This window comes from Melanerpes formicivorus, unplaced genomic scaffold (genome assembly GCF_026170545.1).
Source record: "Melanerpes formicivorus ecotype bairdi unplaced genomic scaffold, bMelFor1.0.p_v2 SCAF_21, whole genome shotgun sequence".
Classification (NCBI taxonomy): domain Eukaryota; kingdom Metazoa; phylum Chordata; class Aves; order Piciformes; family Picidae; genus Melanerpes; species Melanerpes formicivorus.
The window spans coordinates 7,531,661-7,546,490 of NW_027142373.1; the positions used below are offsets into that span (position 1 = coordinate 7,531,661).

Here is a 14,830-nt window from a genome sequence, read left to right on the forward strand (position 1 = left end):
CAGGAAGCCGGAAGCGGAAGCGGCCGTGGAGGGGGCGGCGGGGCAGAGCCAGGCCGGCGGCTGGGGGACACCATGGGGCGCGGCGGCGGCACCTTCGAGCGGCTCCTCGGTATCGGCCGCGGCCTCTGCGGGGTGGGGCGGGGGCCGGAGCCGGGCCGGGGCGGGTGATGTGCCTCCCGGCCGGGCCGACATCTGCGGCGCTCGGCCTTGGCAGGCGGGCCGGCCGCGGGGCTGGTGGGGACGGTGGGGCTGCTGCCGCCGGGCACGGCGCCGACCGAGCCCGGATCGGCACTCGGTGTGGCCCGGGGCGGGTCTGGGTCCGGGCCTTCAGGAGCTGGTCCGGCAGGTCTGGGGTTACCAAGCTCCGCGGGGCCTCTGAAGGGGAAGAGCTGGCGCGTTCCGAGAAAAACTGGGGCTTTATGCCGTGTGCTCGGGTCCGGGGTAGAGCCGGCTCCGGGAGAAATTTCTTGCACATGAACCAGCGATCACGGAGCAGCGGCGAGATCGGTAGAACTGCTTAAAGCAGCCTTATGGGTTTGTTCCTTGCAGATAAGGCTACGAGCCAGCTCCTTCTGGAGACAGACTGGGAATCCATCCTGCAGATCTGCGACATGATCCGTCAGGGAGATACCCAGTAAGTGCTGTTGACTGGTGGATGTGCTGTCAGCACAGTTCTTCTTGCAGGCAAAGCCTGACGGTCCCAGACCTGTCAGCCTGCGATAACACATGTCCCATTACTCCCTTTTGGAAAAGCCTTTCAGTTATTCCCTTCACCCTGGTGTGTGTTGAGGTACTTTCCTGATCTCTGGAGCTGCAGGTTATCTTTGCCCTGACATCCTCAGAGAAACTCAGACTTAAATGTGTTTATTCCTTCTCTTCCCAGTTTGTTTTAGGGCAGTCATGTAGGTCAGAGCTGACTGTACTTTATTTTGTTAGGGTGGGGTTAGTGGGTTAGCAGCAGCAGGTGGAATCTCCTTGTCAGATTCTTGTTGACCTGAGGACACCTTCTCTTTTTTCCTTACCCAGAGCAAAATATGCTGTCAGTGCTATCAAGAAGAAAGTCAATGACAAGAATCCCCATGTGGCACTCTATGCACTGGAGGTAATGTCAGCCCAAACCATGAGTACTGCAGGGCCCAGCCCATGGGTCAGGGAACGTCCTGACTTTTCCTTCTGGGCTGCCCAGTCTGCTCAGCATTCCCTGCATGGGGAGCACTGGAGTTGTAGCTCAGAGTTGGCCCACTCCTGGCTCCAGCTCAGAGGTTTCATGACTGATAGCAGGCTGTGGGTTTTGTTCTTTAGCTCCATCATGGAGTTAGGAACAGGCAAAGCTGGAACATAAGACACTGTCCATGGGTTCTGTCTCTACACACAAGAGCTGCAAAGGCCACCACGCAGCCAAAGTGTGGCTTACTTTCCAGCGTGGTGGTGTGAATTTCTCTGCCTGACGCTACTCTGATTCAGCTACTTATTGCTGAAATGATGCCCCCATCGTGGTGTGCTGTGGCAGAAACCTGTAACTTGTGCTGGGACTCATGGTGGGGCACAGAGGCACAAAACTGGTGGGTTAATACTGTCCTTTGCCCCTGCAGGTCATGGAGTCAGTGGTGAAAAACTGTGGCCAGACAGTTCATGATGAGGTGGCCAATAAGCAGACTATGGAGGAACTGAAGGAAATACTCAAGGTAAAGGTACCTTATTTTAGTGCTGGTTTTGGATGAGCTTGTAAGAGAAGCGGCAGAAGGAGAAAGTCTCTGTGTGTCCCCTCTCTCATTTGTATAAGGAACGGAAGGGGAACCGTTTGGAAACGTGCTTCAGGAAAGAGCAAACTGTAAGGGGTGATGTGCAGGGAGCTGAGGAGCACCTGCTGGGGACAGAAGGTGCCCTGAATGAAAGGGAATGTTTGGCTGTACCATGAAGTGAGGTCAGATGATGCTGCAAAGGTCTGGGGTGTTTCGTAGTAAATAGTCCTGAAGGCAATGGTTGGCTTGGCTTAAGACAGCAAAGCAGAACAGAGGTCATGCTCGGGAAGGTGCAGTCAGGACTCAAGCAGCAGTGAGTAGAATTCCCTCCCCTCCCCTGGTACAGTGTGAGACATGCAGGAAGGTAATGCTGCAATGCAAGAACTGTTAGAAGCTTCCTCTTCATCATGGCTGTTTTGTTGGCCTGTGGGACTGTTGGAGGCCTTTGCAGGGTGCAGACCAAACTGTAGTCAAGCTTGCCAGTTTGACATAACATGATGCCTGCAGGAGCTCTGTGTGTCCTTGGTCTGGAGACTTCCATGAGGAAAGTGGAAATAGGACCTCCTGTCTCCAACTCCCAGCTCCAGAACAGTGATGCCCAGACAAGAGCTTGCTGAAGTAGTGCTGTTCCTCCTTTACAGCCTCCAGATGACCCAGATGCTTGGGGAATGAGCTGTGTGAGTCCCATCACCTCACACACCGCAACAGGGCATCTCCCTTGTGTCACCTTCTTGCTAGGGCTGACCCAGTCTCAGTGCAGGATCTCCTGCTGAGACAGGAACGCTGCTGTAGCTTGACAGCCAAGTGTAGTAGTGCAGCCACTCCAGTGCTGAGGAGATCAGATCAGGAGATCCTCTGATTCTCTCCAGTCCTGATCTGCTTCCATATTTTCATAACTGCTGCAGACCCCTTTTCCTCCTACACTTGCTACTTTGCTGCTCATGGATGCCCAGTGCTGGTAAAATGGTCTTAGTTCTGAGCAGGTTCAAGGCTGTGGCACGTGTGGAATGCAGGATTTTGCCAAATCTTGTAGAACTTCAGAGCTCCAGCAATTGTCAGTAAGTCATGCTGTGTGGGCTGAGCTCTCAGCTGAAACCAGGGCTTAACAATGCTCCTTTGCTTCCCAGGGGACCTGGGGCAGCTGGTCATGTGAGTGCAGGATGACTTGGTCAGCTGATGACAGGGCTGCTCTGGAGGCTGGCCAGGATAGGAACAGGCTTGCCAAGTTTCCTCCAACTCCTTGAGCTGCAGAACAAGCACCTCTGCCTTCAGAGGGCAAACTTCCCAGCCGTCCTGACCATGTCACACCCTGAGGTGGCTTTGGGTGTTCCAGTTTGGGCAGGAGTCTCAGTGTTCGGGGTTCTGACAGCCTGGCACCAGCACCCTGCAGACATCCCTCTGCCTGTGAACTTGTGCTTGGGTTCAGGTGAGGTGGGCTGAGCTGTTCTGCCCAGCTCAGGAGCTGTAGGTCCTGTGAGTATGAGATGAGCAGCTCTTGTAAGAAGATGAACAGAGATGTGGGGCAAGTGCTTGTGCTGCCCAGGGGCATCTGTGTGAGTCTCTGTGTGTGTTTTCTTCAGAGCATTGTAACCACACCCCTCTTCCAGTTGGTCCTTGCTGCTCTGAAGGACCTGTTGTTGTTTGTGCTGGAGGGGGAAGTGGGGAAGCTGAGGCAGCATGTAGTCCTTGGTGCGGATTGTCCTTATCGAAGCTTCCCGACAGCTCTTCCCAGAAATACTCTATAAAGTCTCTATTTCCCTCAATAATATTCCTGGCTTCTCTTCTGGGGGATTCACAGCACCCTCTGGGTTTCATTTTTCTCACCTTTTTGGTTTTCTCCTCCCTGTCTTTGCAGAGGCAAGTGGAGAGCAGTGTCCGCAGCAAGATCCTGTACCTCATCCAGGCCTGGGCTCACGCCTTCCGCAATGAGCCCAAGTACAAGGTGGTGCAGGACACGTACCAGATAATGAAGGTTGAAGGTGAGGACTCTCTGGGTGAAGGTGGGTGGACACTTGGCCAAGCAGCTCTGCTTTGGAAGTGGCCTTGCCCAAGAAGGAATTAGTGTCAGGATCCTGCCTAGCATTTGCAAAGTCTGGACTAGCAGTATTGGTGCCCAGTACCCAGTGGACCTTGGAGTGAGTCCCATTGCAGAGACTTCACCTCTTGTCCCAGGGTCCAGAGCTGCCTCACTCTGGGCATGGAGGCCCAGCCATGGGCTGGCAGTGAGACTAAAAAGCAGGAGATGCAAATGTTCTCCAGGAAACTGGCAGCAAATCCCAGTGTCCTCTTGAGGATGGATTTACACTGGGGTGGTTCCTCCCTCCCAGGCTTTCATAAGCACTTCCAGATAGGTCCATGCTCCTGCTTTCTGTGTCAGTGTGGCCCTGGGATAGCAGTGTTCTGGGGAGGGAAGGGATGTGCTGCTGTGTACCTTTTTGTGCACCAGAACCTCCACCAGCTGCAGCATATCCTGGAGGTCCTGGTCCTGTGCCAGGCCAGTGTTGCCCCACTCCTGCCACCCAAGGGGTGAGATCTAAAGCCCTATCAGCCCATGCAGAGGCTTTCTACCCTCTGTGCTTAGTTCAAGTGTTGGGAAATGAGCCTCCTCCAAAGGGCCCCACTGTCCCTTACTGGAGTGTAAGGGAAACCAATGTGGAATTGTCCTGTGCACTCAAGAGCCTGGCCAAGAGCCCAGTGCTGTGTGGGCTTCACCCCCAGCCTCCTTGTGGCAGTGAGATCACTGTTGATTGTGACAGAGGAAGACAGTGGCCAGGAACAACATGCAGAGCTGAATCCGGTACCTATGGCTGGGACCTGTGGGGTGAGGCTGAAGCACCATGGCCTCCCCATGCCAGAGGAGCCCTTTCACAGCAGGATACTGTCACTTCTACAGGTCATGTGTTCCCAGAGTTCAAGGAGAGCGATGCCATGTTTGCTGCAGAAAGGGTGAGTGCTGCTGGCAGGGAGAGAGCTGATGCCTTAGGACAGATCTTTCTCTCCTCTGCCTTTCCTGATAAACTTTCAGTTCTTGTTTTCCTCCATTTCATGCAGATTGGAGACCTTGCTGGGTATGTGCTGCTCCCCACTGTCACACAGGCAGCTCTGGGGTGGTGTAAAGCAATTTAGCCTAAACCTACCAGACTGAGTGGAGAACTGACCAGGACAGGAGATAGTCTTTATCTTACAGCACAAGAAAGACATGGACCAATTGGAGCAGGTCTAGAGAAGGCCACGAAAATTGTCAGAGAAAGGGAACAACTCTTCTGTGAGGAGAGGCTGGGAAAGTTTGGGTGCTTCAGCCTGGAGAAGAGAAGGCTGCAAGGAGAGCTGGTTGAAAATTTTCAGTACTTAAAAGGGGCCTATAGGAAAGATGGGGGCAGGCTTTTTAGCAGGGCCCATTGCAACAAAACAAGGTGTGTGGGGGTGATTTTAAATTTAAAGAGGAAGATTTGGACCAGATACAAGGAAGAAATTTTTTTTACAATGAAGGTGATGAAACCATGGCACAAAATGCCCAGAGAGGTTGTAGTTGCCCCATTCCTGGAAACATTCCAGATCAGGTTGAATGGGGCTCTGAGCAACCTGATCTAGTTGAAGATATCCCTGCTCACTGCAGGGTCTTGGGCTAGATGACCTTTAAAGGCCCTTTCCAACTCAAACCAGTCTTTGACTCTATGATTCTCTACCTGGTGGCCTTCCAGCAGCACAGCAGTCTGAACACAGCAGCAGGGCTGTGATTGCTGTGCAGACACGTTCCTAGAAAGTCTCTGGCTGCCTGGGAAAGCATCACAGTCTCCATGAGAGGAGAAAACCTGTGGGGATTAATATTTCCTTTGAGCTGCAAATGCTTCCAGCCTCTCCCATTCATGAGAGTGCTGTGGTCAGCTGTGGGAGCTCAAAAGGCTCAGTGGAGACCCTTTGTGAGGCCTCCCTCCCCTCCTGATGCAATTTTCTTTCACCACACCAGGCTCCAGACTGGGTGGATGCTGAGGAGTGTCACCGGTGCCGAGTGCAGTTCGGGGTTGTCACACGGAAGGTGAGTGCTGCTCCAGCCCCTCTGGGTCCACTGGTCCTGCTCAGCCCCCTCAGGCTGGCAGCACTCTCTGAACCTGTGTGGAAGTGCCAGGACTGCTCCACATTCTCTGGCCACCAGCAGGGAAGTGCCAGGAGTGTCTGATGTCTAACAGTCTAGGGGTGTCTTGGTCCTGCACTGATGTCTCCTATCCTCTGCAGCATCACTGCAGGGCCTGTGGGCAGATCTTCTGTGGCAAATGCTCCTCCAAGTATTCCACCATCCCCAAGTTTGGGATTGAGAAAGAAGTGAGAGTCTGCGAGCCATGTTACGAGCATCTGAACAAGTCAGTACCCTCGGTGGTGTTTCTTTGCCTGCAGCCACTGGGACTGTGAGTGGGGAAGCCTGGTGTGGAGCCACCTTCCTGCAGAGCAGAGCAAGGGCTTCCCTGGCTGTGCAGGCTGGGCTGGGCTCCCTTCCCTCCTGGGAATGGGGTTTATAGCAGTGGTGTTATGAAGACCTAGGGCTCCAGGGCAGAGGAAAGAGCATTCAGCCTGCACTGTCATCTCTTTCTGACTACAGGAAAGCTGAGGGTAAAGCTGCTGCCACTTCTGAACTGCCCCCTGAGTACCTGACCAGCCCTCTGTCTCAGCAGTCCCAGGTGAGCAGCTTCCCCTTTGGTGATCCTGACCTGCTTGTTGATTCCTTTACTGACCTCTTTCTCATCTTTCCACTTGTAGCTGCCTCCAAAGCGTGATGAGACAGCTCTGCAAGAGGAGGAAGAGCTTCAGCTCGCTATTGCCTTGTCTCAGTCAGAGGCTGAAGAGAAGGAGAGGATGGTTTGTGCCCTGCTTGGCCTCTGGGGTTGTCGTTGCCATACAGCCCAGATGTGCTGGGCATCTCCTAGCTGGGCTTGTCCTGGAATTAGCAAGTTGCAGGACCTATGGAGTGAGAGGGCAAAAGCAGATCCATCCACTGCCGTGTTGCAGTTCTGAACCTCAGAACCAGCTGTGCCCAAGCTGTGAGCTCTAGCCATGCTGGGAATTGCTCAAAGTGTGAGGCTGAGTCTGCTGGCCCTGCCTGACCATCAGAGGGAGCCTCACCCACCCAATGTACCCAAACTGTTTCTGCCTGGGTGATTTGAAGGAGTCTGGACAGTCCTGGAGTTGTCTGATTTTGTGTTTTGCAGAGGCAGAAAACCTCCTACTCCATGTACCCGAAGGCTGAACCCACCCCTGTCACGTCCTCGGCTCCCCCAGTCAGCACACTCTACTCCCCACCCGTGGTACGTTCACAGCAGCCCTTGCACATGAGGTGGCCAGGCAGAGGCTGCTGCCCTAGCCTGAGTCTGCCCTGCTGGCATCAGATTTAATCCCCGTGCCAAGGGAAAAGATTTGCCCCATTCAGTTCCTCACTCTCACAGCACCACTGTGTTTTCAGCACAAAGGTCTGTGCTCACCCAGCATTTAGGTACCTCTGCTGCTTCCTGCAGCTGCAGTATGTATCTGGCTTAAGGATGTGGCTGCCTCTGCTCAGTCTCCTGCTAGTGCTGAGCACTGGTGGTTGTGCATGGCCAAGCCCAAGCAGGACATTAGAGTGGGAGCTGTGAGCCTCTGGTGTCTCTGAAGTGGATTTTCCTGTCTGTCTCTTTCCAGAATTCCTCTGCTCCCTTGGCTGAGGACATCGACCCAGAGGTAAGGATTCAGGTCTTAGTCCACAGCCCAGACTTACTCTGCCATGGGGCTGTGGTGCTCATCTTCGTTCTCTTTCTTCAGCTGGCTCGGTACCTGAACCGCAACTACTGGGAGAAGAAGCAGGAGGAAGCTCGCAAGAGCCCCACACCGTCAGCACCTCTGTCCCTCACAGAGCCAGCTGCTCAGCCCGGGGAAGCCCACCCTGCTCCACTCAGCGTGGTTGAGGTAGGAGGGAGCCTGGACCTGTGTCTGGCAGCTTCTGAGGGGTCAGGAGTGCCCAAGTCCTCTCTTCAGCCTCGCCACGCAGCTCTGCAGGCTGGCTGCAGGCTCTCCACATGGGAGAGCAGGGGCTGATGGGCTGCCCTCTCCTTCCAGCAGCAGTACCAGAACGGCGAGTCCGAGGAGAACCACGAGCAGTTCCTGAAGGCGCTGCAGAACGCAGTCACCACGTTTGTCAACCGCATGAAGAGCAACCACATGCGGGGGCCGCAGCATCACCAATGACTCCGCTGTGTTGTCCCTCTTCCAGTCCATCAACAACATGCACCCCCAGCTGCTGGAGCTGCTCAACCAGCTGGATGAGCGGAGGCGTATGTGGGCACTGCCCAGCTGCAGGCATGGGCAGGCGGTCTGGGGAGAAGCGGGCACCTGCCAGGGCTTCCCCCAGCACCGGGGCTCTGGTGGCAGAGCCTCTCTGCAGAGAAGCCAAGGTGGTGGTCTGCTGGTTTTGGCAGGGGTGGTCTGAGCACTCAAGGGGGTCCCTGAGGCTGTCTCTCCCTTCCCCAGTGTATTATGAAGGGCTGCAGGACAAACTGGCCCAGATCCGGGACGCACGTGGGGCTCTGAATGCACTACGAGAGGAGCACCGCGAGAAGCTGCGCCGTGCGGCAGAGGAGGCCGAGCGCCAGCGCCAGATCCAGCTGGCCCAGAAGCTGGAGATCATGAGGCAGAAGAAGCAGGTGAGGCATGGAAGAATTGCCAGGGCTGTGTCAGCCAGCCAGCCTGCCCTGGCAACAGGGGATGCTGGGGTCCCAGCTTCCAGACATCACAGCCCTGTTCCTGCAGGAGTACCTGGAGATGCAGCGGCAGTTGGCCATCCAGCGACTGCAGGAGCAGGAGAAAGAGAGGCAGATGCGCCTAGAGCAGCAGAAGCAGACCATACAGATGAGAGCCCAGATGCCAGCCTTCTCACTGCCCTATGCCCAAGTATGGCTGCTGGGCCAAAGACACTCTCACCAGGTCCCTGAAGACATGGCCTAAAGCTTGCTGTTCTTCCCTCAACAGCTCCAGGCCATGCCTGCAGCCAGCGGGGTGATCTACCAGCCCTCCGGGCCCACGAGTTTCCCTGGCACCTTCAGCCCAGCCAGTTCCGTGGAGGGTTCTCCCATGCACAGCGTGTACATGAACCAGGCAGCACAAGGGGGCACAGGGCCGTACACTGCCATGCCCGTCACAGGGACAGGTACGTCAGTGAGCTGATGCCTTGCAGGTGGAAGCTGAAAGCAAGCTGCTTGCCTCAACCTCTGCCCTCTCCACCACAGATCCCAGCATGGTGAATGCCTACATGTACCAGCCGGGTGCAGGCAGCGGGCAGGCAGCTCAGCAGGGGCAGGCAGTGCCCACCACCACTCCAGCGTACTCATCCTACCAGCCCACCCCAACACAGGGCTACCAGGCAAGTGAGGGCAGAGCGGCTTGTGGACAGCTAGGGTGAGGGCTGCGGTACCTTGCCTCATCTCAGCATCAGGATCTCTGAGCAGGAGGCAGAAAGGGCTGGTTGGATCTGCTGCTGCTTTGGCTGTGGAAGTGGGCTGTGGTTGGAGCCAGTCCTGGGCTCCTAATGGCACAGAGGGAAGACAACCTAGTTCCAGTAGAGCTGAGAGAGTGGTGCTGGTCCTGGGGCATTAGTTTAAGATGAGCTATCACTGTCTACACCCTCTCTTACTGTTATCTCCTCCCCAGAGCGCAGGTTCGCAGTCACAGAGCATCCCAGCCATCTCCCAGGCCCCCCAGTCGGGCGCCATGGGCTACATGGGTGGCCAGTCAGTTTCCATGGGCTACCAGCCCTATGGCATGCAGGTGAGCACACCCTGCCCCTTCTCGGGCATGGCGGGGTAAAAGCCGCAGGTTGGCTCTAGCCTGGGGAACTGGTGGCAGGAAAGGGAGAGGCCTGGCAGAAGCTGTGGGCCTTCACCTCTGCCCTGCATGGGCTGTGCATCCCCCAGCCCCTCTGACAGCCACCCTTTTGCCTCTCCCAGGGCCTCATGTCAGCCCTGCCAGGCCAGGAAGCCACGATGAGCAGCCTGCCAGCCCAGCAGACCTATTTGCCTGGCCAGCAGCCTCTCTACCAGCAGGTGAGTGCTGCAGCCCTGGTAGGGTTGGGGTCCCAGAGGGATGAGTTGGGTGACAAAGCCACCTCCTGTCTTCCAGATGGCACCAGCTGGAGCGGCCCCCCAGCAGCAGCAGCCCCCACCGGCACCTGCCCCGGTGCAGCAGCCCCAGGGCAGCAGTGAGGCCCAGCTCATCTCTTTTGACTGATTTCCCCCACCACAGGGTGCAGGGGTCCCGTGTAACACTACTTGTCATTGGAATCACTTCTGCACTTCAGCTGCTCCTCCTTCCCCTCGGCCGAGGAGCTGTGGTCCCTCGGGCTCCCACCACTGGCCCTGGGGACTCGACAGCAGGCACGCAGCCCCCGACCCTCCACCGGGGCTGCCTTCCTGCCTTAGCTCTTGTCGCCCTGCCCCGGGACCCTGCGGCCCGATGGGCCGGGCCTGAGCCGGGCGCTCGGCCCATGGTCCTTCGGCTCGGTCTGTCACAGTCTCGAGGGCACAGCGCCCGCAGCCCTCGTCCCGTTCACGCCGCGGGCACCGTGCTGTGCGGTGCCAGCTTCTCCTTGTCCCACTCTTCCCAGCCCCGTTCCCCTCCAGCGTCCTCCTCTCCTTAGTCCCGGTGCCCCTTGCCGGGTTCGGCTTATCCCCCGTCTCCGCGGCGCGGCCACTCTCTCCTCACGGGGGACACCGAGCGCCAACGGTGATAATAAAGTGTTCGGAACGAGCAGTGGTGTGATGTGCTGTGGTGCGATGTGCTGTGGTGCGATGTGCTGTGGTGCGATGTGCTGTGGTGCGATGTGCTGTGGTGCGGCGGCACCGGCTCGGGGCGGGCACCGGCAGGGCCGCCAGGGGCGAGCGAGTCCTGGCGGACCCGGAGGCTAGAGCGTCGCTGCTACCCAGTTCCACCATCGAGAGGAAGAGCCGCGGCCTAGAGCGGCCTATAGCCGCGGTGGCCGCCGGGACCATAGAGCGCGGGGCAGAGCGCCGCCGTGTCCTCTGCGGCCGCCATGCTGCCCGCCGCCCGCGCGTTGCCGCCGCGCCTGCTCCGCCGCTCGCCGCCCGCCTGGCGCTGGGCCGCGGCCGGGTCCCCCGCCGCCGGTATGCGGGCGCTGGGCACGGGCCGGCCGCGGCGCTCGGAGGCGCTGGCCGGGGCCCCGCTGGACACGGCCGCCAAGGAGTACTCGCCCAAGGTGCGGCAGCTGGTGCAGGACATCGCGGGGCTGACGCTGCTCGAAGTGGCCGACCTCAACGCGCTTCTCAAGGTGGGTGGCGCGGCCCGGCCTGACTCATCTCATCTCGGACTGGCCCGGCTCGGCTCGACCCTGCCTGGCCTAGTCCGATTTATCCCGACCCGCGTGCGCCGCCTCACCGGCCGCTGGTGCCGCTACTCTTCCCGCAGGAGACTCTGAAGATCCCGGACGTAGGGGTGATGCCGGCGGCGGCTGCCTCTCTGATGCCCTCCCAGCCGGCTCCGCAGGTACCAGGGTGTCGGGCGGGAGCTGGGGCCCCGGGATTCCGTGTCGGCCCGGCGGGTCCCCATTCGTGGGGTGGTGGAGGCTCGTTGAGCTGGGCCGGGTGTCTTTACTGAGCTATGGCTGCTTCCAGGACGAGGAGGATCTCCCACTCAAGAAAGAGAAAACACATTTCACCGTCCGGCTGACAGATCTGAAACCTGCTGACAAAGTGAAGTTGATCAAGGAGGTGAAGAACTTTGTGCCGGGAGTGAACCTGGTGCAGGTGAGGAAGGGGCTGCGCCAGGTTCCAGCTACCTATTGTGCCATCCCCGGGCCTGGACAGACCTTGAAGTAGGGTGCAAGCAGCAGCCTTGGTTCTCTGCTCCAAGGGGAACTGGGATTTCTGCGTTTAGAACAGCCTGCCTGTGCACATGCCTCAGTACAAAGAGGTGGACGAGGTGTAGGGCAGAAGTCGTTGCATCCGTTAGGCAATTTTTAGAGAAGGCTGTGCCCTCCAGCTCTGCTAAAGCAGTGGGATGCAGAAGGAGGATCAGGGGAAAGACCCCCAATGTCCTTGGAGCCAGCTTCACTTTCTCCAAATGGTAGAGCTGCTGCAAGCTTGGCTGCAGACCTCAGGGGGTTTCCTTGTCACAGCTGTCCTTCACCTTGCCTTCCCTTTCGTTTTTCAGGGCCAACATATTTCTGAATTTAGATTAATTTTTTCAAATTCTTACATCTTGTAATCCATGCTCATAGTGCTTTTCAAAGCTCTTCTTTTCCTAGATGATGCCTCCTCCTTTTTCCTTGGAGGAGATGTGCTTTTCACAGTCTTGTGCAGCATCTGAGCTCATGGCCCTGAACCGTGGTGTAGGCTCAGAACACAGAATGCGTGATACAGCAGCTGCTGCAGAAGCATTTAATGTGCTTCAGTTCTTCACTGGGTGACACTTTTTATGTCTTGGGGAGAAGGCAGCACTTTCTGCTCATCTGTTTGCAAGGAAGAGATGTTGGGCGTTGTGAAATCTGCTCTTACTTGTAGCCCAGGATTTCAGAAGGATGTGCAGAAAGTCTCTGACCCCTTTGTATCAATGTATGACAAAGCAAACAGTTCAATAACAGAGAAACTGGTGGCACAGACATGAGTTCCATCAGCCCACAGGGATAATTAATATCAGTTAATTGTTTAGTTTGGCAGTTATCTATTAGCGGTCCCAAATCCTGTAACGGACCTGCTCAGCAGATGATTGGAAGCTGTCTGGAGAGCTCATGCTAAATCAGCCTGGCCTAGCACGTGGAACCTGCCTGACAAGCTGCTGGTTACAGTGCAGTGCAGTGGCAGGGCTGGCAGGCAGGTTATCGCAGGGAAACTTGGTCAAGTGTGACTTACCCAACCTGGTGTTTCTGTTAAAACACACACACAACAAGCTGCTGCTGTGGGGTTGGCTCTGGCTGCAGCAGCTGTAGTCAGAGCACAGCTGAGCAGTTGCTGTTACAAATTTTATGGCCACCTAATCAAGGTGGTTTTGATGAGGTTCGCAGGGAGTGGGTTCCTGTCCTGTGGAGCTGGGTGTGATTTGGAACAAAGTGTTGCTGCTGGTGAAATCTTCGGATGCTGGGTGCTCGATGTGACCCAAACAGGACAGTCCTACAGAAATAAGTGCCTGATAACACAGCATGAGCTGGACTCGAGATGTTTGTGCCTCTGATGTGTTCTGAGCCAGCCCAGCAGACACCGACCTCGTGTCCTGGGACAGTGTCCTCGTGTGCTCTCCCTGGAGCGGACATGCATTGCTGTGCCGGCCCAGTTTGGCTCAGACCTGGCTCTCCCTCCTGCTGGGAGCTCTGAGCAGCTGCTTCCTTTAGCTGGGGCTGCTTCAGAGCAGACTTTGAGCAGACGTTAGGCATTAGTGAGCAGGAGTCTTAAATGAATAACTGTGATTGTGCTGCCTGTCTTCCTCCCAGCCAGCCAGAGCAGGATCCTGTCTGGGGCTCTGGTGGGTGAAGCTGTGTCTGTCCTGCCTGCATGCCTACACTTGCATGCCCCTCATGAAAAAAAACACTTTCTGCCACCATGGGGTGCATCATCGCTGTGCCCAACATGCATCAAAGTGATCAGACCTTCCTGTCGGCACTGGTCAGTCTGTTGGATGCCAAAACACCTGCAGTGCTGCATGGCAGGGAGCTGGCTGTGGCTCTTCACTGCAGAAACCTTCCTGGGCACTGTTTCTAAGGAGCAGAAATTCTTTGCTGCTGCTGTTTGGTCTAGAAGTGGGAACATCTGGCTGTAGCTGGGGCTCACCCTCCCAGGTGCCTTTCCTCTTTGTACCCAGTGCTGCAGGAATCCCTGTGAATAGGCAGTTTTTCCACTTGCCTTCAATACCCTGGTGTTGTGGTACCAAGAGTTGTGCATAAGAAGTCCTGGAAATACCAGGATTGTGCTGCTAAGCACAGCCTGTGCTGGAGCTCTCTGACCCGGCGCAGTGGGTTCCTGAGCAGCTGTGCACAAGCCCCATGGCAGCCTCTGCTCCCTGCTGCAGAAATATGTAAACCAAAACATTGACACTGCAGACAGCAGACCCATTGCAGGCTCGTCACCGCTGGGGCATGCCACTGCATGGTGGCTGCACGTCCCAGAGCAGGGCGATACCTCAAAGCACCCTCCACATGGTGGGAGAAATTTAAAGGGCAATTTCTTGCTGGAAAGGGTTCTTCTAGGGCTAGGGTGGATGCGCTGTCAGTTCCTGTCAGGCTTAGATGTCTTCCATCAGGATGTTCCAGTAAAAGTAGTGGGTTTTGGAATGTTTTTTGAGTTCCCTGGATCTCTTTGTGGGAGGAAACCTGTTACTCTGGTTAGAGAAATGCCAGTTGTGAACCTTGTACTTTGTCCCTCCTGCAGGCCAAGAAACTGGTGGAGTCCCTTCCGCAGGAGATCAAGGCGAACGCCTCCAAGGAGGAAGCAGAGAAGATCAAAGCAGCACTGGAAGCAGCCGGAGGGACTGTGGTTCTGGAGTAGGTGGCCACGGTTCTGCAGCACGCATTTGCACCACAGAGGGACTGGTGTGATGGCAACCTTCCCCACCAGCACCAGAGCCTGGGTCTGGGTGTTTCTGAGAGCGAAACATCCTCTTTGTCGTGCGGTGGGAAGGCTCGCTCGAAGCCATCCGATGCAAGAATGCTGTATGTTTTGGCGGGGCTGCCGTCTGGCCCCACCATCATCACGAACTCTACCTTCATAAACATCCTAAAAAACCTGTACAACGGTTCATCTCTCAAAAAAACCCTTAAGTCTTCTGGTACTAGCACTGCATAGCCCTGCGGCACTCAGCAGTCGCCCCCTCCAGCTGTTTTTCGGTTCAAGATGCCAGCGTGGCTGTGGCACAGGCTGTGGGTGGGATGGTTTGACCTCCCTGTTAACTAGTCACCATTAATTAGTGGTCAACAATTACTGAAGTGCTGCTTTCTTCAGTCCGTGGAGCTGGCTCCGTGGGTGGGAATTGTACATCTGAAGCCTGAGGTCGCCGCGGCGACCCCAGGCTAGCGGTTGCCCCCGGATCCCGCCACACCTCCCGGTACCGTGAAGAAGGGGAGTGGTCTG

The 14,830-nt window shown here is 56.5% G+C and overlaps 2 protein-coding genes across 2 annotated transcripts; both read left to right on the forward strand.

Moving 5' to 3' along the window:
• Positions 1 to 2: 2 nt before the first annotated feature.
• On the forward strand, positions 3 to 10,508 carry HGS (hepatocyte growth factor-regulated tyrosine kinase substrate). The gene is given in 22 exon segments (XM_068151327.1): positions 3 to 109; positions 550 to 634; positions 1,027 to 1,102; positions 1,593 to 1,685; positions 3,598 to 3,721; positions 4,636 to 4,688; positions 5,710 to 5,778; positions 5,976 to 6,100; positions 6,337 to 6,415; positions 6,495 to 6,593; positions 6,944 to 7,039; positions 7,410 to 7,448; positions 7,530 to 7,673; positions 7,824 to 7,931; positions 7,933 to 8,038; positions 8,235 to 8,407; positions 8,514 to 8,654; positions 8,733 to 8,910; positions 8,990 to 9,123; positions 9,411 to 9,527; positions 9,707 to 9,802; positions 9,879 to 10,508. Coding segments are annotated over 22 exon segments (2,280 nt in total). The 5' UTR covers positions 3 to 72; the 3' UTR covers positions 9,987 to 10,508.
• Positions 10,509 to 10,760: 252 nt separating this feature from the next.
• On the forward strand, positions 10,761 to 14,493 carry MRPL12 (mitochondrial ribosomal protein L12). The gene is made up of 4 exons (XM_068151332.1): positions 10,761 to 11,043; positions 11,181 to 11,258; positions 11,387 to 11,518; positions 14,132 to 14,493. Exons 1-4 carry the CDS (start codon positions 10,789 to 10,791, stop codon positions 14,246 to 14,248), a joined length of 582 nt encoding a protein of 193 aa, XP_068007433.1. The 5' UTR covers positions 10,761 to 10,788; the 3' UTR covers positions 14,249 to 14,493.
• Positions 14,494 to 14,830: the final 337 nt, after the last annotated feature.

What these genes read in the sequence shown, in the direction of transcription:
- MRPL12 (XM_068151332.1), top strand. Translation starts at nt 10,789, where the DNA reads ATGCTGCCCGCCGCCCGCGCGTTGCCGCCGCGCCTGCTCCGCCGCTCG. An exon ending in ACCTCAACGCGCTTCTCAAG is followed by an intron (nt 11,044 to 11,180) that starts GTGGGTGGCGCG and finishes CTCTTCCCGCAG; the next exon opens with GAGACTCTGAAGATCCCGGA. An exon ending in CGGGAGTGAACCTGGTGCAG is followed by an intron (nt 11,519 to 14,131) that starts GTGAGGAAGGGG and finishes TCCCTCCTGCAG; the next exon opens with GCCAAGAAACTGGTGGAGTC.